The 24548-nt window shown below is 36.4% G+C and overlaps 1 protein-coding gene across 2 annotated transcripts in view; it reads right to left on the reverse strand.

The window, feature by feature from the left end:
* LOC117788994 (phosphatidylinositol 4-kinase beta) overlaps nucleotides 1-24548 on the reverse strand; it is a 38805-nt gene that overhangs the window by 7213 nt on the left and 7044 nt on the right. The window contains exon 3 of one of the 2 annotated variants that reach the window (XM_034627967.1): nucleotides 6926-8238. In XM_034627967.1, the coding sequence (XP_034483858.1) occupies nucleotides 6926-7980 (1055 nt within the window). In that variant the 5' untranslated portion in view covers nucleotides 7981-8238. Of the gene's footprint in view, nucleotides 1-209; nucleotides 415-6925; nucleotides 8239-24548 lie in introns of those variants that run through there. The other variant, XM_034627968.1, reaches the window with a different exon arrangement.

The raw sequence follows: 24548 nt of genomic DNA on the forward strand, positions 1-24548 counted from the left end.
CTGCAATAATTAAATACATTTCGATTAATAATTTACACAATAAATAAATCAATGAAATGTCGTCAGCAATTTGGCGTGTATTAATCTCAAGTTGATAAAAACAATACGTTGTTTGCAAATACAAACACAAACACAAGCGAGCAAACATATTGAACTGTCTCTCTCACTCCCACCAGCAACAAAGTAGTTGAACTTTTTAACTTAATTACTTTTTCACTATGTCGTCGATTTATTGCATCCGTTCGATGTGTTGGCAGAGCTCAATGTACAATACACATGTACAAACAATGGCATTTAAATTAAATTAGCAACATTTACTAGATGGTAAACAGCTGAAGGAACTATCGCAACAAAAGCACAAAAAACAATGCTCCAATCGTGTGAAGCAAAAACTAAAAAGACACAACACACAAACACACACACGTGTGTGTGTGCACAAAGCGAGAGAGCGACGAGAGCAACAACAGTTGCGCTCGCTGTCTGAGCTGAGACAGAATGTTTTGCCGCTGTTAACAACAAGTCATCGTTATGTTAATCTAACAGTCCTGCTAACGCTTAAAGTAAATACTCAAAATGGCACTTTAATGCTGCAGCTTTTGAAAGCTTTGCCCCAGCGGACATGACCTCTGTATCTCTACCTCCCTCTTTTTCGCTCACTGCTTTGATAATTTGTTTAAAGCAAATAAATAACAATAAAATACAATTTACCATGTGTCATCAGAAGAAGACAAAGCAAACTAAGAAAAAAACAAACCCGCAACAGAAAAAGAATACACTCATTCAAGCTGAATTCTATAATGTTATCGTATTATCTATGGCAATTTATGACAATTTTTTGCATGATAAGTGAGTTCGGTAATCGATTCACGAGCCACTTATCAGTCTATATATAGATAACATTTAGCCGTTACGCCAGTACAGGCGACCTTGGGTGGAGTTGATCAAATGCCTTTCACCAAACAAAGGGCGCTACAGGTGGTAATATTGAGTAATTTGTTGGATTTGCATACGATTTGTGGGAGCTTTTAAAAGATAATTAAATAATACGTATACGCCGCATTGGTATATTTTTTTTATGGATAAAATATTTAGATAAGACTAACACTTCCACTATCCACTTGTGGAGTAGAGATATCAATTTCTATATACAATTTAATATACTTTTTTTTTTTAGTTTTTCCTTACAGGAAGAGATGTATCTAACAGTCTAACAGTCTTCCGGTTGAACTGCATGCGATAAGACGTGCGATGAGTTTTGGTTTTGAAAGTGCACTTAAGTAAGGATAAATTGTATTTGGGAACTAACAAAGGAACACTGAACTCATCCCTTTTTGCAATTCTGGCCAAGATCTCGGCCTTGTTGTCTGCTGGCAATTTGCCAGTCAAGCGTTTAACCAAACACGTTCCACATATATGTGTATATACTAATATACGATGTTTGTATGTATGTGTATCCATGTGTTGCTACTCATTTTCTTTGTTTCCTTCCGCTGATTCGGCTTCTTTGCTCACTCTCTTCCTTGTGGAAGCCTTTACGTGCTCTTTTGTGCACAAGTTGATTGGCCGTGAACAATGTGGCAACAAAAAAAAAGGAAAAGAAAACAAGGAAAATGTTGTGGAAAGTGCAAGTGTAAATGAGATGGGAGGCAGCACCGTTAAGCCGGGAATTCCCCTTCCCTTGACGGTGGCACAGAGTGTGACCAAAAAGGGCATAAACAGGATGGCAACTTGGGTTATTGGACTCAAAGTCAAACTCTGTTTGTATTTCAATTATCTTTTATCTATGAAACGAAAATGGCAAAATCCCACAATAAAATCTAAAGCTGTTCCCATTGTTGTGTGTATTTTTTTTTTGGTCAACCATCAGACTATATATTGTATATTATTAGTAGCTCCAGAGTGTTCATCCAGTACTGATGGCATCTCATTTGGCATGCGGTGCGCGTATCTGACGGCTAATAATTTGTATCTGTATCTATACACATTCCACACATGCCAAACAAATACGACATTAGTTGTTAAATTATTTACACATTTGCATTCATTTGCAGCGGCGACTGCAACCGACCGGAATACGAATCACGTCTCCACGTTTTACGTAATTGCAGACCAAAAAGCCGTCAAGTTGGGCAATTTGTGGGTCTACCCACAGTTGAAGGTCGCTGCCCCACAATGAAATACATTTATTTGAAATAGGTGGCCAGAGCAGGTGTATTAACTCACAGTCGTTGGGCGCCACAGCAGCTAAGATAAGATACTTTGGCCTAGCAGGGTGCTCTATTCAGCTTACAAATATTTCTCAGTAGTTAATTCTCCCTCAAAATGATAACAATAATAATAATTACAATACAATTATTTTGTCTAGCTTTGTGTCTACTTCTTTCACATCGTTGGGCGCCAAAACCCATTAGCGTTAAGAGGCTTTCTTTCTTCTCCGCCATAATCAATCATAATTTGTTTGATTTCATTATATTTTTTGTGGTGATCTGTTTGATCATGCAATTAAACAGCTTTTGTGACCATTTGTATTTTTCTTTTTTTTGTTGGTATATTTATCTATGCATGAGCTTTCACTGGTGATTTCATGTAGTGTTTTCATAGGCATCAAGCAACAAACAAATGTGGCGAGTTCAGCGACACGTTGACGTTGCATCTTTTGGTTGGGCCTATACGACTACGAGTATTACATGAATATTTCACAAAGTTTGTTGGCCAACTTCCGTATGTGAGGCTGTGAATGAACCAACTGTTAATCTGTCCATTCATCACTCGCGCAATATTGATGTGAATACATTCGTATCTTTTGGATGGAAAAACTAATCGCTCAAGGGAGTTGGACTTGCAGGAAAGTTGAGGGATATCAACAGCATTTTATGGTGCAACCACAGCAAAAAAGTGGACATGAAATTCTCTGCAACTGTGGCTACAACAATGGCAATGACAATGAAAAAGCCAAGAGCAAAATTAAATTTCTACTCTCTCTCTATCGTTGTCGCTGTCGCTGTCTCTCAACTTTTCCCCCTCTCTGTTTCTCTCTCTCTCTATATATATGTATCTGTATCTCTCTATCTATTTCTCAACCACACATTTGCATTTCCCTGTTGTGTTAAATGCCATTGAACTTTGTGAGTGCGCAAAGACCCGTGAATTGCTGCCGCTTGTGGGCGAATGTTAAAGGAAAAGTTTAAAAAAAAAAACCAATTCGAGTTGTGAATATATATATTTGAAATCCCTTGGGGATTATACGCGGTGTTAGTGATAAACCCAGAGATTCTAATTACTTAAATTGTACGCCGTTGAAGCGGGGATTTTATTTTAATGGTGTTTTATTATTTATTCAAAGTCCCGTTTCGTTTTGATTTTTGCCCAAATAATTTTTGGTGACAGTTTTGAACAGGCATAAACCCTGTTGCTGACAACACAAGCCCGGGCTTATAAACAACTGTGCACCTTCTTCTACTTTTGTTGTTGTTGTTGTTGGTTGTACCTATGTCAAGGTGTGACGACATGCGGCAGCCACAAACCGCCTACGTTGCCCCCACCTTGCAGGCGTGCGCGGCGCACGCAACTGACGCTGCGCAGGGTGTGGCACTGTGGCAACAGGATACACAGATACACACACACACACACACACACGCACATACTCTTATACAGTTAGTCAGCTAACTATTTGGTCAACTTTGCATAAGAAATTCTATTTATTTCATTATTTTATTGTGGTTGTCCACATTTTCTAGAAAAAGTTAACTAAAAAATAATTATTTATAAAAATAAACCACAAATATGTGAACTCTTTTTCGTCAAAAATTTACTTGACTCACTGTACATACACCCACACTCATACAGCTCGCTGTATGACATTTTTCTTAAGTAAATCTAAAGTTCCACTTGTAAGGAATTTACACTGTTTGCTTTTAAGACTGTTTTAAATCGCATAGTTTTTAATATCTCGAATTTTAGTATATATAGTGTATGTATACATAAACTACATACTAGCCACTGTTCAGTTTCATTTTCCGGGCAATCAACTGTAATGGAACCCCATAAATACACGTTTCAGACGCATTTCAATCGAATTGCCCCGTTGTGTCCAGTTGTCAGTCTTTGTCGTTATTTCAGGCAATTCTCTCAACTTGCCACAGCTGTAACTTGCAACTGCAGCGCTTCCGTTACGTTCTAAAGCCCCTATATATATATGGGAAAATTTTATTTTCAAAAGAATTCCCAAAACATATGCTAGCAATAGTCCATAAAATACCCAACATCCTCCTCTTTCCTATTTCCCATCTCTCTAGATATAGAAATGACTTGGAATCGAGTGCACATTTTGCAGGCACTTGCAAAATTCTATATCTTGAAATACTTATACGGCATGTTCATTAATTTTAATCAAAATAAACTCAAAGTAAATTGCGCCTAATTTTGTGGAATGCAATGGGAAATGTGTGAAAATATGATCTAAACTTGAAATGCAATCATAAATTTAAGAAAAAACGCAAGAAAATTCTGTTTGATTTTCGGCAAATTTGAGATTTTAGAAAAAGAAAAGAATTAAATTTCTTCAAGCGTTGGAAATGCAATAATAAACTATTGACATTTTGTATATAATCAGAAAAATGATTGAGAAATTAAAAATTTTGGTTCAATTTAATGTATTTTTTGTATTGTCTTTTTTGTAACAGAAATAAATTTAATTTAAATAGTATATATTCATATAAATATTGAGAAATTTAAATAAATTGGGGATACCAATTGTAGTATTATAAAGTCATGAGTTAAATAAATTTTGAAACAGAAGTAAATTTAATTTAAATATTAAATATTCATAAAAATATTGAGAAATTTAAATAAATTGGGGATATTAATCGAAGTATTATAAAGTCATGAGTTAAATAAATTTTGAAACAGAAATAAATTTAATTTAAATAGTATATATTCATAAAAATGTTGAAAAGTTCAAATAAATTGGGGATACCAATCGTAGTGTTATAAAGTCATGAGTTAAATAAATTGGACTTCAAATGCATACGACTTCAAATACCATCAGTCTACTCTAATAAAAATTTATTTAACAAATTAGGAAAAATATTTGAATTTAACAGAAAATCAATAGAGTAATCCAACTGACAAATCCGCCAATTTGTTGCGACCCGTAGCAAGGACATTACTTAACTGTACACAGTTGGGGACTGAGTGAGAGCGACAAAAACTAAAACGTCTAGTTGGATTCAATGATAGACATAGCGTCGTGTATGCCAGCACATTAATGGCTTACATGTGTAAGCCAAACTGAATTGAAATTGAGGGCCATTGCCACATGGCAGGAGTAGAAGAAGAAGAAGAAGGAAAGGAAGAAGTAGAAACGACAAATGCTAAAATCGCTTTCAATAAACCATTTTAAACATTTTGCTCCGTCGCGCCTGCGTGTCGCATTCAATTGGTTGGTGCAATAACGGGAAGCGGAGGTGTGCGGCAAGTTGGTGGTTTGCATGCAGCAGTCAATGGGGCATGTGGCGTGCCTAGCAAAAATGACGTGACGTGTGGCGCGACAGGCAGAAAGTTTTTGACGCCATTGTGGTAATTTCTGCAGGGAAAAGCGACAACAATTTGAAGTGGGGAAACTTGAATAGGCGCTACGAGAGACGGACCTGACGCCAGGCTGCACTTTAGGGAACCGCACAGGTGGGGCAGGGGGAGCAGTTGCCTTGCGTGCACGGCTGAGCGGCGTCAGTTTTCCGGTTTTGGGTCGCCAATGGCAAATGGTCAAAAACGAAGAGATACAATAATACTCTGATGGAGTCGGTCGAAGGTGCTAAAGCAACCAACGTGGCAAGGAGACTAATGAGACTTGTTGTTGTTTTTGTTGTTGCTACAGTGCTTTGTATTTATGATTACCATTAAGTCTCATCGAATTCGCCGCACCTACTGAAAAAGACGCTCCCATGGCAGCAAGGAAACTGAGACGGCGGCGGAGCGGGGAAAAACAGCAGCTGATTGACGCTGTCAATTATTCAATAGCACTAAAAGCCTCTTTTTACGGCTTGAGTCCGATTTCGTGCCTCCCCTTTTGACCACGCCTATAAATTACCCTCTACAATACTCCATAAGTCCATGACTCTGACTCATTCTAGGAAAGGGACAAATTCGACCAGGTGTTAAGTGTTTCATATGCAAAGAGAATGCTTGAAAATTACAAAAATAAAACAAGTTGCAGCTAAGAACTTTCAGTTGTTTTTCCAAGTTCGAGGATAAATTATTGCTTCCATTTAAATACCAACAAAAATGTCGTCGTCGTATGCCAAGGCTAAAACATTACTAAGAAGCTAGCCAAAATGCTTCAACGCCTTTTTAACCTTGTTATGCCGAACTCTGACAGGTTGCATGTGGTCATGAAATGTTACCCGGAATGGTCGATAGAGTTAATAACTATAAAAACAGCATTGTAATTGCTCAGCTATAAATGTGTTTGTTTGTATGGGGTTTCCCACGATTTCAAGTCAACAAAAAGTTAGTAGCTTAAATTCATAACATTTGCACGTAATGTTAAGCAGTTAACATACATATGATAAGCTGTTAACAGCAGTTCGTTCTGTTATTAAATAAAGTACGTATGTTAAGTGGCAAGTCTAATAACATATTAAGTAATATGTTAAGTAACAGACTAAAATTCATTATTCATTCATTCACTACTAAATTTGCACGTAATGTTAGGCAGTTAACATACAAATGAAAAGCTGTTAAAAACAGTCTGTTATGTTATTAAATAAAGTAAGTCTGTTAAGTAACAAGTCTAAAAACTTAAAAGGAATATGTTAAGTAACATTACTATAATTCTAGCCAGCTGTTAATTACTGCTGTAACCGAATTCCTTGCGGAATGTCAATTTAATTGAAAAATTCCCTTTCTTGTTTGTTTGAAAACTCACCTGAAATCTAAACTCAAGTTCCTTTGGTGCGTGGAAATGCGTTTGGGCGGTTGACCATTTGTCTGGGCTCCATTTTGACCCGCTGCCGTTGTTGGTGCCACACTGAGAGCGGGTCGACCATGAACCGAAGGCATGGAGTGATTGAAGCCACGACTCAGACTCAGGCGAGGCTTCGAGTAGCGCGTATGCTTGGGCGTGCTGGCCGCAGAGCTGATGGCGGGCGTGGAAGTCGTGTTGAGGGGCAATGTAACGGGCGGGGCCTTGAGAAAAGCTGGCACATAATCCTCATGTCCCTGGGTCGACATCACTGGCGATGCCAGCGGCGTTTGTTGTTGGGAGCCACTGTCACCGTTTACAGTGCAGACAACAAGTTGTTCCGATTTTCCTGTACTGGAACTGGAGGAGCTGGAACTGGGCTGTGGCGGGGCTGCAACCACCGTTGGACTGTGCACCACGGTGCTGTTGCTATGTTCGCTGGAGCTGCTCGTGCTGTTGCAAGCGGCCGTCGAATGCTCCGAGTTGTCATCATCATCCGCCGGCAGCGGACTCTGTCTGCCACACGACAATGCACAAATATCCATATTCCCATTCTCGGCCAGACTCAACTTGATGCCATTCGTCTTGCCGTTCATGTTGTAATCGGAGTGTGCATCCGCCGTGCAGGATAAACGCACCATGGCAGGCGCACAATGATCGACCACATCGGAGCCCACATCTGTTGAGGCATCCACAGTAACTGGACGGAAGTCACTATCCAACAAACTCTTGCTGAGCACATGCAAATCATCGGCGGTAACTGCCACAACTGGTGAGAGCAACTTGTTGGCCGTCTCAATTTCACGTATTTGTCTCAAATATTGATAGCCATTATCCTGGGCCACTGGCTTTTTGCGGGTGCCAACACTTGAAATACTTAGACCAACATGTTGTTGTTGTTGCTGTGTTGCTGTTGCGGTGGCAGCAGCAGCAGTTGTTGCTGTTGTGGTTGTTGTTACAGTTGAACTACTCGAGTTGTTGCTCTTTTTGGTTTTAAATGCTGAGATGACAGAGTTCATTTTGATTTCGATTTAAGAGTTCAGTTGCGAATGGAGAATGAAGAGTCTTCTATCGACAGAGAGTTGGAGAGAAAGAGGAGTCTTTTTGTTGTAGACCCAAGTCTTTTGTTTTAGATCTTTGATTTCAGTGCAGTTCCTTTTTCCAGCTGCTGCTGTTTTTCATGTTCTTGTTGACTCATTTTGCCTTTTTTGAATATGAATATGAATATGCATGCTCTTGCTCTACATTTGAGTCATTCCACTCGTTGTTCAGGTTCACTGCAAATAGACAAGCAAAAAAAGAATTGGTGTCAATTAGTAATTTATAATCAATTGTGGGCACAAAAAATTGAGGTATTTAGGCGTACAAACAACTTGACTTGAAATTGAGCTACTTTTACCCTATTTAGCATTCCCTTCAAACAACCCCTGAGTCATGTTTTGTTTGTCTTGAATTTCCATAATGAGAGAGACCCTTCATACTCTGTTCTCCTCTCCTTCCCTCATTAGGGAGCAAGTAGAACTGGCGCCTTTGGCTCATAAAAACTGGCTGACAACTGAAGCGTCCTTGAAAACAACAAACTGCGTACATGGCTTCAAATATTGTATTTAGGCCCGCCCAGAAACAGACCTCCTACCTCTTTATCCCCCCTAAATTAACGAGGAAGAAGAGGCTTTGCTAAATTCTTATATTTTCCTTGCTCGTCTATTTATCTATTTTGTTTTTATGAGCAAAAAAAATCTCTGGCACATGACCAAATGCAAATCAATGACGGCAAATTTATATAAATAAATCTTGTTCGTATGAAATTTAGACGGTCAAGTGGCCCTGAAAACATATTAAGACGTAGTCCACTGTCTATGTATTCCAATGTGTGAAATATATTAACATGTGCACATATATACTCCAACAAATATATGTAGAAACATATACAGTTCGTTTGGTATATAACGAACTGACAATAGAACAATTTGTTCACATTTGTTGCAACCAATTAAAGCTGTTAAACGAACGTTAGTCAAATAGAGCTGCACTCATAACGATATTATTGAAAAGACTGCTAACGCTTGAAAATAATTGTAATCGAAGCTAGAGCTTTAAATGGATAGAGAACTTAAGGAAACTAAACTTAATCAGAGCAAAATGTCTAATAAAACTGACGGCAATGTTAGTTAAATTGTTATAATTAATCGATAGTATCGATAAGACTACTAGGAAATTAATTTGTAATCAACAATCGATCGAAATATCTTAGTTAAGTTAATAGATTCATTTAATTAAATTACTTTGCAACAATTAAATGATCTAAGTCTTTTCTCTAAAATTTAGCTAGTGTTCACCGTATAGCATATTTACTGTACTTAGCATGCATATTGACTTAGCTAACGACCCACTCAATGCAAAATTCGTCATCGTTTTCTGCAGAATTTTCTTGTTTAACAAAATCGAAGTGTCAACACGTTCAATGATCAAACATTTTTTTTTCAAGGCGCAGGGCCAATGCACCATGGTGGGTATTATGAATACCTGGTATGGGAATGAGCACAACACAGCCTTGACCCAATTCTCTTAAAGTGTTTGGTTTAGTTTCCACTTTTAACTATCGATTTGTGTCAACGAAACCAAAAAAAAAAAAGAGAAAAATAAATAAACAATACGATACTAACGTGAGAAAGTCGACAGGTCAGAGAGATAGAGAGAGAGAGAGAGAGAGAGAGAGAGAGAGAGAGAGTTCAACAGTCGTAGAATTTGTCTTTTAAATGTCCAAACATCCTCAGTTGTTTAGCACATGCTTCACCCTCCCCCTTTCGCTCTCTCTCTCTCTGTCTCTGTGAGTCAACACGAGGCACACCTTGTCCCCGTTTTTTCTCACTGTATTTATGAGCTGCTGGGCTGACCCCAATTATGCATCCCTCTTTCTCCCCCTCTTTTTTTTACAACCCCTGACATTCATTCATTGCAATCTCACAGCCTCAATCTAAGCACAATCTGCATGTGCCAAATAATATTCCCCCCTCAAGGGTTGTTAAAAAGTGGGCGTATTGTTTTTGTTGTTGATCCAACAAGTTATTATTGGCATACTCTATAAAACCCAAAGCGCACTTAATTCCTCATTTAAAAATAGTTCAAGTTAAGAGAAAATTAAAATTAAATACAATTTCTTCACAATTCAGATGATTCAGAATTTCTCTCATTATATTTATATAGAACCAAATTTAACTATGACATACTTGTAGCACAAAGTTTGCCAAAAACATTTATCTGCGCTGCCAAAGTCAATCAACTTGGCTTTAATTTTGAAGGTCATGATATCGAAGTGAAAGGCTGTAAACCGGTTCAAAGTCTATGCAAACTCCGGAGAAAAAGTCACACGTTGTATACTTAAAAATAAATAAATAAATATCGGAACTTGTTTGTTATGATTAGAGTTGAAGTCAGTTTTTGTTTATATTTAAAAGATTCCTTTGAAATTGAAATCTAATTTACGCATGTCAATAATAGAAGTCTTGTCTTTATCTTCCGGATGGAAGCACTTTAAATTAAAGAAAGCTGTATTTAATTTGATATTAATAAAATGATGAGTTAATCAGCAAAAAGCAGGCGCAACAAATTTTAAAAATTAAATTATTTTGGACATAATGATGTTGATTGGATAATCCAGACGTCAAACACTTATGAAATACTACTTAAAAGCAGACAAGTATATCTATATAATAAATTTATTCTGTACGGTATAATGTTATGTTTTAATTTTTTTCTTTATTATAAAAGTAAAAAAAAATTGTTTCTAATTATCACCCAAAATGTAGAGTATTTTGCATTTTATTGGCAGAGGTCACGGCAAATGTTCTTTGCACGCTTTGCTCCTTTGTCTGAATATATATTTGTTTTTCTTGTATACTACATAATGAGAAAAGCAGCAACAACTGTTGGTAACTAATCAGATTAGCAATTAAACGCACTACACACATAGCATGACTAATTAAATAATCCCTAACTAGACATATTATAAGTAGTATATATACTATGTATGTGACAACCTAAGTTGCCAACTCAATGACCTAATCAAAGGAAAGCAAAAACTTGTTGTTGCTGTTGTAGTTTTATTTCTGTTGTTTGGGTTGCCAACCCATAGATAAACACAGCAACGCTATTATCATAAAAACACACACACACACACACACACACGAAAAAGAGAAAAAAGTAAAATACTCCTCTCGTTAAAAATAGCACATCAAAATGGAATTAACATTGAGAGCGGGAGGCGGTTTGTTTTTATATATTTTGTCGAGTCAAACGACAACGACAACAAAAACAATAACAATAACATTCCAGCGGGGTCAAAAGCAGCTGCCTTCAATTAATTTAAGTGCAAAATTTTTCATTTCCCAAAATAACGAGCACATGGCGTGCGTTACGATTCGGGCCTTGAAAATAGTTGCAACAACTACAACTAAAACAACAACTACAAAAGAGGCGCCCCAAAAATGTTGACCCCTATGCTCATTGTCTGGAGTCCAGTGTGCGTCAGTCGAACTGACCATGTTTTAGTTTTTATCGGCACCACGTGCGAAAGTTGAGATACATCCGTAGAGCCACTCCTTGACTTTGGCACGCCAACATTCCGGTTTTTCTGAACTAAAGAAATGCCGGCAACAAGCAATAAAATATATAATTCTTTTTTTTTTGGGCCGATGAACGATAACAATCGACAGCTGTTGCTTAATGCGATAACAATTAAAATTTATGTAACATTTCACATTCGTTTTTGATTTTCACACAACAATCATAATTCACTCACAATCAGCGCACGCATAGAAAATTATGATAAATTTGATGGTTTTTTCTTTCCCATTTTTATTTTAATTTTTTCCCTGCCTCTTTATTAATAATATTAGTCAATGATAAGCAATAATTCCAAATCGCTTTTCGGTGGCAAGTCTTATCTAAATCTGTTAATGGATTGTTCATTATTTCTGACTAAGCAGCAGAGTTTGCACTTGAGACTCCGTCCCGTCCCATGGGCTTGGGCGTGGGAAGGTCTCTCACATATGTGTACACTGTGCATATATGGTTTTTATGACTCTTCGGCATTTCGAGTGTAATTCGATCGGGGGCACAAACAATTATTGCATGTGATATACGTGATAACTTGACTCTTTTACTCAAATCTTTCCCTTTTTTTCTCATTCTCCTTTTCGCCTCGTATTTCGCTGGATAAGCGTGTCCTTTCAGGGTCAACTTACTGCTTAGCATAAAGCAACAAGCACTTGATCTACGGTTTCATATATAGCATTACAAGTGCCGTGAGAAGCTGCTTAAAGATTCGGTTTAAGAATTTGTACGAAAAGTCCTACAAAAAAATTAGTATAAGACAATACTTTACCAAAGTGAACAAACATTTTTACAAGGAAATTTGCTAGATCTAAAGTTTAACCAACTTCAAACTTCCATAACTTTGTCAAAACTAGACCGATTTTCAAACGGAATGTCATTTTGATCATGTTTTGGCCTCTCAATTCATTCTGCATTCAAATTTAAATAATTTTGTAAAAAAAGTTATTTTCCTCTAGATCATGGGTTTGATGCTAAGGGTCCCCCCTTTGATTTTTTGAAAATTGAAAATTTTAAATCTCAAGTTTTCACTTTTAATCGACTTCTTATATAATAATTAGTATAAAACAACACTTTAAAACTGATTCTGAGATTTTTCATTTTTTTGTCAAAAATCATGGGAAATTGAACAAATATTTTGACTTGTAAAGTTGCTAGATCCAAAGTCTGACCAACTTCAAACTTCCATAACTTTGTCAAAGCTGGACTAATTTTTAAGCGGAATGCCATTTTGATCATTGTTTGGCCTCTTAATTCAATCTGCATTTAATTTTATGCCAAGGGTTGACCGTTGAGTTTTTCGGAAATTGTAAGTCTTTAATTATAGATTAAAATGTCAATTTGAAGCTTCCTCCTAACAGACATTTTTAAGTTGTTCTTGACAAGAGTCTTAGCTAAAGATATATATATTTTTTTTGGATTTATTTGCTTCTTTTCTCTCTGTCTCTCACTCTGACTGTCTGTCCGTTTGTTTGTCTGGTTCCCTCGTATTGTCTAGTAATTACAACATGTTCATTAAGTCGTCTTGGTCGAGCGTGGAGCTGTTGACTAACCTAAACCAAGGCCATTTCAAAATTGTAAGTTTGTTGTTTAATTTCGTTGGTCGCTCGTCCGACAATTGAGCAACAAGTGCGACGACAACATTCAGAGATACGCGATGCTATACAGCAATTTAAATATATGTACGTATTATATATATAGATTTCTCTTTTGAATGATTGCCGATGAACTTGAGCTAAATTAATGTCAGCAAAGTTCAATAACAAAAGCAACTAAATAGTTTTTAGTTGCTTTATTTAAAATTTCAATTAAAATCAAATTAGGTTCTGTCGAGTCGAGTCTATCTAGATCTCAACTTTGTTGCCAAATTTATGACAAGTATTTCAAGCCTCGAGTCAGCGAACTCTGTCCAAAAAATATACAGTTTACTTGTCCAGGAAAAAGAAAAGTTGACTCATGAACAAAAAAAGACAGCCTGGGACATTCCCAAATGGAAATCTAAACATGTAGCTTGTCAGGCGTAGCCAGCAATCAATCAAAAGCCACCAAAAGTCGAATAAAAGAAAAACAACAACAACAACAATGACTGCGACAGCGACAAAAACAAAACAAGTTTTTTTGTTTTTACATTTTGTGCTGTTGCTGCCAACAAAAAGAATTCGTTTTGGGCCAGCAGCCTGATGGACATGGCCAACAGACAGACGGAGAGGGAGACAGACCAAAGTCGATGGATAGCCTGTAAGTGTTGTTGTTGTGGTTGTTGTAGTTGACCTTACAACATGCAGCGTGGTTGCATGCATCGTTGCGTGGCACTCCACATACATATAAATAAAAGAACAGACTGAAATCTGAGATAGGGAGAAAGAGAGGAGAAACCAAGCGAATCCCTGTAAAATTTATATGAGAAAACTGTAAGAATTAATTTGTTTTGCAATTTGTTTTCTCATTTTTTTTGCTTTATTTTTATAAATGCAACTTGGAACAGGAAGTTGGCTTCAACTAGTTGAGGATGCCACCCAAATTAAGCACAAAACTCCATCAACACCAACTCCTGCTAACTACCACAACAAAACTGTACTAAACTCAAACTGAACTCAAACTAGCGAAGCAAATTAATATTATTATTACAACATGATTATGTTGTATGGACTTCCTGTTGCGGCGAGCGTCTGTCTACTTATTGTAGCCACTGTTCTCGTGATGATTTTGTTGTATTATCTTTGTATATATACTGTATATAGATGGAAGCTTCCCGTTCTAAGTTGATAGCATCAGTTGATGGACTGACTCGACCTGTCCGGGAGCTTCCTTCTGTTTAGTTATTCAAGTCATGCTTCGCCATTGTTATTTATTTATTTTTTCTGTTCGTTTTATCAAGGCAAGTTTCAGTTTAGTTACCTCAATGATTTGACAGGTTTCCGAGACTGAAATACAACTGTTGATTGGACCTTTTAGTTTAGTTCCGAATGGCTAGCGGCATCTTTTTTCCCCTCCATCTATCTCGCTCTCTTTGTGTAACGTATTTCAATTTCCGTTAGTTCAATATATACTTTGAGAGTACTGTAAAATTCCATATTTAACTCAATTGCCCATGTATGAGAAAACTTTTGCTATAAGAAAAGGTTCCAAAATACGCGCCGCTGGCAAAGACAACTTAAAAGTTTGGCTCACAACTTTTGGCACCAAAAAAGAAACCCTCCCGAAAAAGCTAATAAAAACTAAAGAGAGAGAGAGAGCAACCCCTAGAGAATTTCAATATAAATTTTGTATGCGCGGTATGCACTTTTAACAAAAGCAACAAAATCAACATTTATTAAATAAATATTTCATCAAAAGTTATTTTATTTTCATTTGGCTTATGCAAATGAAAGCGCCGGAAAATGTATGTGAGATATAGACAAAGATGGGAACTTCCTGTAGCTGTTATAAGGTGGGCGGTGGTGGAAGAGGAAGTATGTAGAGAACTTTTAGGTACATAACAAAAGAAGACTGTAAATTGGCATACAAAGAATGACTAAAAATGTACTTGAGAGTTAAAGATAAGCATGAGAAGAGTCACAAGTCCCTATATATATATACATATATATAACATGAGGTTTGCATAAAAAGCCAAACAATAACAGCTTGTCCCTGTCTGGTAACACAAAGATAAACCCCTTGCTTCTTTTACTATGCCCTCGGTGGGGAATGAAATCAGCAGAGCGCACCGATGCCTGTAATTTTATGTCTGGACGTGCCACACGGCATTTTGGGCAGCCTGCCAAACGGGGGGGCATCCACATAATAAATGGCCAAAAAACTGAATGCAGCTGCAACAGGAAGTTAAGATACTATTGAAAATGTGAAAAAGATCTTTTTTGGTTGTGGAAGGCGACATAAAATGGCAGACAACAATGTATACAAATGTAATTATAATTTATTACACTTCATTGATGGAGAAAGCCCAGTGAAAAAAAACTATTAATTGGGAAAGCATTTTTAATGGGAAAAAAACAACTGAAACCTTGGTAGCGTTAGAAAAGCGCACTCCATCATGTCGAACTGTTTGTCTGTCTTATCTGGTATCCTCAATTAAATTATTTGCAGTGTGTTTGTGGTTTCGTGTTGCCCAGGTGTGCCACACCTTTATTATCTGCAACTTCAAATGCTGCTGCATGCACCAGCTAGCTCTCTTTTTGTTCCCAGCACTTGGCTACAGCTGCGATTTGCGCAACTTTCGGTGCCACACAGCTGCGAAATTGTCTGATATTTTTCCTCTGTGTCGTTTTTGTTTTTTTCTATTATTTTTTTTTTTTTTGGGTTGTGAAGTGCTGGTTATCTGCGCTGTTTGTCATGCTTAAGCTTTGTGCAGAATCTCTATAGCCGAAAAATGTGGACTAACTTGAACTATCTGTAGATACTCTGTATTGATTTGAACTTTAAGGTAATAAAAATTGATAAGCGATATATATGATTATATGTGCATTTTAATTATTTAACATTTTTCTTAACATACTAGGTTTTGCTGCTAATTTACTGCTAATGAACAAATGTAATTTCCATTAAATAAATTGTATGTTTATGTATTATTTACCCGTTAATTTAATAAAGAAAGTTTATTATGCAGTTTAAGTAATTCCTATATTATTTTTTGCTTATTTGCTTAGCCTTGACATGCCCTTCTTAGCATTTTGTCAATTTACAGTGTATATAATGCTACCTCCTAACGTTCTCGCATGCCGAAAAGTGCTCAACTACGCAATCAGCAAACACAGCAGCAGGTCATGTTATCAGCACAGTGCAAACACGGGCACAGTGCCTGACAAAAGCATGCACCCACAAGCTGCTTTGGCATGCCAAGTGCCAACGAACTCGTCGACAACAAATAAACGCAAAAGCAAAAGCAAAAAAAAAACTAAACTCAGTTTTGCTTGAGCTGCGACTTCGACTTGGAGCACGAAAATTAATTTGTATGCAACTAATGAACTGAAAATTTTCAATTGCAGCTGCAGCTGCATAATCACTAATCACTGAGCGCATTATGAGTGCCGAGTACCGTGCACCGAGCACTGAGCAACGAGTACCCGTTGTGGAGAAACGAATACCCGACAAGACGCGTCAACGATTGGGGCAAGGCCAGAACGGCCGCATTCTCAGCATATTTCTTCTAGTGGTCCCAGTAAAAAAAAAACATGCAATTTATTGCTTAAATAATAATGACGGACTGGAAAATACCCAGCTTACACTTTAATATAAAATTCTATATGCTATATAAGATTTGCAAGTAATGCCTTATCTTATAACAGTTTTGATTTCTCCTTCAAATTAAGCAAACTTTTTGAAGTCAAAATAAACTAAAGTGCAAGTTGCGACACTAAATATTTATAGGGTATTCAAAATAGAGCAACTGCTGCAATGTAGGGGAGAAGGGGAAGCAGAGCATTGCAGCGCGAGTTGCAGATGCTGCACTAATTTTTTGAAATTTTCTTTTGCCATGCCAACAACAACAACAACTACAGCAACAATAAAAAAAGAGTTGTTGCAGAACAAACTCCACACTGCAATAAATTAGAAAATTCTTCGAGCCTGCTGACGACGCAAAAGCTGATGATGATACTCATCATAATAATAATGATAATTATGATGCTGAGACTGATGATGATTAGAGTAGGCAGTACAATAATTTTATGCTCTGCAGCATTTGCACATGCCCCACGCTGTTGCAAGTCCACAAGCACACACACACAAATTCACACATGCAGTTGAAATGATTATTTCATGTTCTACATAAGTTCGACTTGAAAAACAGACTCATGGTTTTTGCTGGCAGCTGGCGCGGATCTGTCCACGTTGATGATGCACTCACTCATAATAAGTTACAAATGCTCCCCGCATCTTGTTCCATAATCCCACATACATATGTTACTGCTCCGACATCGTCATCATCAACATTTGTATCATCATTATCATCAGCATATGCATATGCATCTGCATGCTCTCATATTTATCTGGCACAAGTTCTTCTAGGGTTTCACATTTCTCTTCTCTCATTTTCATTTCCCCACAGTGCGCCCACTTTATGAAATTTATGCCATTAACTGGGACATGCCATAGAGTTCTCTAGTTCTCTTCTTCTCACCTTAACTCATTTCAGACTTGTGACTCTAATTGGTCACTCACATTCATTCACTTTACTGACTACAGTATTTTTTTTTCTTGCTGCCATTTCAAATCCCACACAGCGTGGGTTGCACTTTTGGTTTGTCGTCATCATCAGCATCATAGTTATCGTCATCATCATTATCAACATCATCAGTTGCTGCTGCTGTTGCGGCCTTTTATGGCCGCAAGTGGCAGGCAACAGTTGAATGCTAAATTGCTTTTGATTGTTCTTAAATACTTTAGTTGAGAACACGAAAAATGTCTGCCTCCAATGGAATGTGTTTGCTTGGCCTTTTCAATGCAAACAACGTTTACAAAACAGGGCTTGAATTGAAAACGGGCAACTTGACTGCACTGCCAAACATGTTAGTGTAACGTTAACATTGCACTGTTAATTTTTTTTATATATTAGTGCCATTTTAGCAGTACCATTGACAGTTTTATCTATTTGTTTTAAACTTTTTGACAAGCTGTCAGCTTTTATTAAATAGTTAATTTAACATTTTATGTTAATATACGCTAATTCCCCGCCAAAACATGTTAATGTGACATTAACATAGCACTGTTAAGAACTTAATTTAATACTTCTTGAATTATTTATTTGCTGAGAGTTAAAATTAACTATTCTTGTGATAATTTTATATTAATAATCGAGATTACAGTTCACTTAACAAGTAATGTGAATGTGACGTTAACATGTATTTGATAACAGTATTTCATAATACTTCTTGCTGTTAACATAGTACCGTTAACAGTCGACTCCGTTTTTATAAGCAAATGTAATACTTTTTCACTTTTTCGCATGCTATCACCTCAAATCGATCATAATCCCATAATTTTAAATTAGTATAATAGATATTAGCACATTAAATATGCAAATATGTTAAAGTGACATTTACATAGCGCTGTTAACAGTGCTTAACGGTCTCTTTGAGACTTGATAAAATTCTGACAACTGAAAGCTTGGTACTAAATATTTAATTTGCGTCTGTATACAAACCATATAAATGTTTTACAATTTTAAAACTGTCAGTCAAGCAGAGTGATGGTCTAGGCAGACGGACACAGGGACAGACTACAAATATTGCCACATACCATAAAAAGAAAATAACAAAAAACAAAACAATTGCAAAAACCCGGAGCAAACAAAAACGTCATATGCATGCGATTAATTTAAATAATTGAAAGCAACACGCAGCCACACGTTCGTACCGCAGATACAGTTGCAGATACAGATACAGATACAGATACATATGTATCTGTATGTAGATAGAGTGAAAAGGGAGGCATACGCAAATAAACTTCATCTAAATTAATAAATTCGCATTCGTTAAAAGGCGTATCTGGCCAGACCAGATGATGTTGGAGGATTCGATGCGCAGCGCCCCATTTTGCACAGTGCGCGCTGAGCTGGGCGTGGTCGACACACACACACACGCACACACAATCACAAACCGAGAAACAGACAAATATAAATGGCAGAAAATGTGAAACAATTCTGGAAAGCAGCTTAAATAAATGGGGAGTGTAAAGTTGATATATAAAGTGTGCCATAAAATGCAAAAAAGACAAAAGCATGGCAAACATTCTTCTCTTCTCATTCTCTCTCTCTCTCTCTGTCCCTCATAGCTGGCTTTTACTGTACAGAGCTTAAGGAACCATGGGGATTAAAAGTTGATGCTTTTTGTTTTGGGTTGTGAGCCAAGTTGGTAATGGGGCTAATTAGCATCTATCTGCATTTATTTTATGACCAAAAACAACAGCCGATTTGTGTTTAAAATTGAACAACTGTATAACACACTCATACACACACAACAGGCACAACAATGCAAAATATTCGACCCAGCGGCACAAATATTTTCAACACTTTCACGCCGTGTGTTAGGTCACAAAATAAATATAAAAAAAACAAAGCTGATACAGTTTCGAATATGCAAATTTAGTGAGTGAACGAATGAATGAATGTGTGTGTGAGTGAATAAATAAATGAGCGAATGAATGCCAAAGCAGCAAAATTTACACAATAATTTCAAGCGCAAAATGGCATCGCATTCACTGAGCAGCAGATATGAAGTCACCAAAGTTGCAACTTGCAACCAGCTTTAGTCTCTCCGAGTTACAAGTCAAGCTCCAAGCAGTTGCAGAGATAGAAAGAGCGAAAGAGAGAGAGAGAGAGAGAGAGACCGCAGGCAGCATCCGCAATTCTCTTTCAATTGGCTTTCGCCAGCGACGAAAACGACGAAAATGGAAAACTATGCGAATACATTTAACTCGTGGCAAGACGGCAGGTTGCAACTTGCAAGTGGCAACAACAAACAAATCTGGTTTCGACATACGATTGCAATTTGAAACTTTTATCACCTGCAAGACAAAAAGAAGAAAAAAAAGCAGGTGAAAATTGCCAGCAAATTTGCAAGCAAAAAAAACTTTAGACTGCGCAGTTTGTATCTTAAAGTTTTGTTTTTTTTTTAGAACTGTTAGTCAATGCATATCTGTAGCCTTAACTGTAACTGCAGCTGTATCTGCGAGTCAATCCATATATCTGATTACCATATAAAGACTATCTCAAAAGACACATTTGATTAATTCGCAAAGAGCTAAAGCTAATTTTGTCGTAACTTTTGTATCTTTTTACGTTTGCGGTTGATAGACGACCGCAAAAACAAACTAAAATACAGAAAAAAAAAAAGATATCGGTCGCTAAAGATACATAAGATACGCAGTTAGAGATACATTTGCGAAACTCAAAGATAGACTCGGTGCGATGCGAAATTCTACGTAACACGTAGTCTCGTTGTATAATATGAAGGTCAACTAGAGAAACGAGATGGGGACAAAGGCGGAGAACAAGACGGAGACGGAGAGGAATTGGAGAACTGGTACTTGAGTAGAAAAAAAAAATCAAGTTGAATAACTTTTCAATAGCAAAACATGAACAAGGGCTTTTTTCGCTTCAACGATTGGGAGTATGGGAAGCCAAGTGTTTGGAGGAAGCACTTGGGAATTCGTATTGCATTGTGTGCTAATTGTCATGCTTGAAATTAATCTCTTCATTACCATTACCGTTATCAGACTGTGTGTTTTTGCTAAGTATCTTCTAGAATAATTGTACTAAAGTGTTTAGATTGTTGCAGCTACTCTCTTGCGTATCTAAACGGTGCTTAGCAGATAACTGATATCGCAATTACGACAAGTGGCGAGTCATGTTTGAATTAGCCAATGATGGATGCACCTGGCAATCTTATCGTTATACTAGAGTTTATTCGATTTATATATTAACTAAGATTACGGTCAACTATTTTGCATTTTCAGCAACAGATACTTTCAACAATCGCAGATACAGCTGCAAGTGCATAAGCATGCAATACAGCTTCGAATCTGACCAGTTCACAGTTCCAATTTTGCTGCAAGGTGAGCTACAATTACTTCAGCCGAAATGGGATCACTTTTGGCCGGCTCATAGATCAAGATTTACACTCAAAGTCTTAAAAGACTCGATACCACTCTATATCTGAGTAATTAAATCACACACTCCATCTAAGCTCAAGATACATTGCCAAAACGAACATTAAGTATTTTTCCATTCATGTCTTGATATTTATAAAGTGTTTCTCTCGCTCTTGAGGCTATTTATACTGCAGAAACTTGGTATAGATACATCTGGGTCGTAAAACAAGCAGATCTCAATGATAATATCGATAGTAAAATTAGTTTTCAATCATATTTATAGTAAAAGATACATCTTATGATGCAGTCGAAGTCATAAAAGGTCTACATATACATCTGATTAAGTACTTAAATCACTTAATCTTAGTTTAAGATACGCTTGAGTTAATATAAAGTATCTTATTATAAATTTATTGGTTTTGAGGCTATTTATGCTGCAGAAACTTGATATAGATACGAATAGATTGCACTTTAAACAGTTCTGATAGATAGTAGCGATAGCAAATAATTGTTTTGAAGCATATTTCCATAAAAAGATACATGTTACGACTGTCGGCATTCAATTATACAGTTCACTTCAGTTGGACTTGATACTTTAAGTTTAAGTAGAGCCTCAGACGGCTTCCTTTAGTATGCTGGATGAATGCCAGCTACTTCAGATACTCAGATACTTGTATCCGACTTGCACTTTGGGCTTGGCTTTGCTGATTGTATTGTACACGCACTCCCCACTGTTTCCTTTCCCTTCTGTTGCAATGATAGTTGTCAGTTGTCGGTTGGCTGCGGGGCAGACAATTGTTGGTTGCCACATGTGACTGCAAATGTATCTGTGGGCGAGGATGCCACTGTAGATACATATGCAATGGTGCACAAAGCGAGGACAAATGAAACAATTTAAAAATTTAAACGAACTGCGAACAACAAACAGAGAGGGGAAACTAAAAGGTCAATGGCTTTGTTTTGTGGGTGTGTTGTAACTGAATTAATACGATTTCTGGCCAAAAAACAAAAATAGGGGACCCTTAACTCAAAGTAATGACTGACATAAGCAACTCTATTAACGTTTTCCCACGCCTTCTTCTTCAAAGTGCAGATACAAAGCCCAAAATCCATTATAACAAAGTGCAACTGTTGACAAACAATAACATAAATTGTGAAACCCTCAATTAGTGACAGATGACTGCCAAACACCATGCCAGATACAGATACACTCAGTTATAGATACAGATACAGATACCAGATACTTAGTACATAAGCTCTTTTCACTGACTTCTTTCATTTCATTTTTTTTCTTCAGTTTTTGTTGGTTTTTCCTCACCAAGCTTCGAGCGAAAGTTAAGTATAGTTATACAACTTTGTGATTTTAGGAGGGAACACAATTTCAATCTCTTGCACAAATATTTATTTTAATTGCGCACATTTTGTATTTTGTGCTTCACGTAATTTTAATTTCAAATGCATTCATTGTACGAATACGAGTTGAATTTCCAAGGTAAACACAGAACTCTGAGCTTGCCTTTCATCGTCCAAAAAGTAACAAAAAAAAAAAAAGAAAAACTTATTTACTAAACGAAAGTTGGACTTTATTTCTCGTATAGTTCACCAAAACAAAGTTGTGAGTATTGGCGCAGAAAAAAGCCTCAAGTTGAAAGAAAGAAAAGCGTCAGAGAGGTTAATGAAATGCTCATGTAAAACTGATTGTGGGAAAAGCGTGACTACGCAATAATAAACATTTTCAAGTTTTATTAGGCGTATAAACATAAATGCTCATGCGTAACTACCGACTGTAATCAATGATTTTTTCAGCTTTAAATTTCCACTCATATTTCATAATTTATCGTAGAAGTTAGATGGGAAACTGTAAAGTTGAAAAATATATGAGCTTAAAAAATCAAAGTCGAAAAATATTATCTGTATAAAAAGAAAATTCAAGACATTTTTGGATTTAAAAAAATTCAATTTAAAATTATAATTAAACTTAAATGTTTATTTAGAAATTTAATGTAACTGAAAGCTTATGTTAAATGTATAAATGCTACTGCTGTTACTAACATTTCTTCTCTTCTATTTTAACATAAATTAATCATTAATTTTCATTGACTGCTTGTCAATCTCTGTACCCATTGCCTAAACTAAACTTAATACTCCTAGCTAAGTTCGGGTCAAAGTCTATAGTCAGCGAATATGATCTATTTATGCGTTATTAATGGCATTTTAATTCAATGAAAGAAACTAACGATTTACGTCAGTTAAAAAATGAAAATGCTACTACAAGTAGAGCGACCAAACACATAAATATATGTGTGTATATTAAAATATATACGATGAGTGAACACGATGGCGTCACATCCACAAAAACAACAAGAATAAGAATTGTAATAATAATAATGAAATAATGTCCATAAATATATGTATATAAAGAAGAGAATTAATGTACGCCCCAGACCGAAATGCATGTGTATTTGTATGTGTATTTTGTAAGCCGGACGGAAATTGCAGTTTCATGGAGCTGTCGCCATAATGTGGCAGCTGCTGATGCTGCCACATGCAATGCGGAAGAGGGGCACATCAAACAACAAAACTTGAGAGAATTTATCAACTGCTCTTCCACTATATACAGTTAGTACAGTAAATGTTTTTACAAAGAAAAAAAATTAATTTATTAGTGCAAAGAAAAATATACTTTTCTGTTTAATGATATTTTTGATATTTTATTTGACAATATTTAAATTTTATTTTTAGAAATAGGTAAAGTAAAAAACAAAAAAAATGATTTGACTATTTTTTAGATTATTATTTTTGTCAAAACAATTACTTGACTAACTGTTTATTAAATATCAGCCGGAGGATGCACACGATAAACTTGTATTATTATGAATAAAACGACAAACAGACAGACAGTCAGACAGTAAGAGAGATATTTGTTGAGTCGCCACTTGGGCACGACAATTGAGAATGTTGTGGCGTCTTGAAATGGAATTGAATGAAATGGAATGGAATGAAGCTGCCTTATCAGTAGCTCAGAGACAGCTCAGACTCAGAATAGCAAAATAAATACAACAAATACAAAAAAATGCATAAGTAATCGCTTGACTCGGGTATTTTGTTATTTATAAATAAGTCAAGATGTGGCGTATCAATTTGTAGGCGTTGTATACTATTTAAAAAAATATATATGCAAATACGTATATGAAAAGCAAAGCTTGAAAAAATAATGATGATGCTGCCTCCGTCTCTTCCTCTGTCTACTGCCTTTGTTATTGAGTATGCAAAAGAATTTAGCGTTGATACGAAAAGGAATTTTGATGACAGAGTCAAGAAATATGTAGATAGTTTTGTGCGACGCTGCTTCTATTTACATAAATATTTTCAACCTCGTGTATTT

The sequence above is a fragment of the Drosophila innubila genome (genome assembly GCF_004354385.1).
Source record: "Drosophila innubila isolate TH190305 chromosome 3L unlocalized genomic scaffold, UK_Dinn_1.0 0_D_3L, whole genome shotgun sequence".
Classification (NCBI taxonomy): Eukaryota; Metazoa; Arthropoda; class Insecta; order Diptera; family Drosophilidae; genus Drosophila; species Drosophila innubila.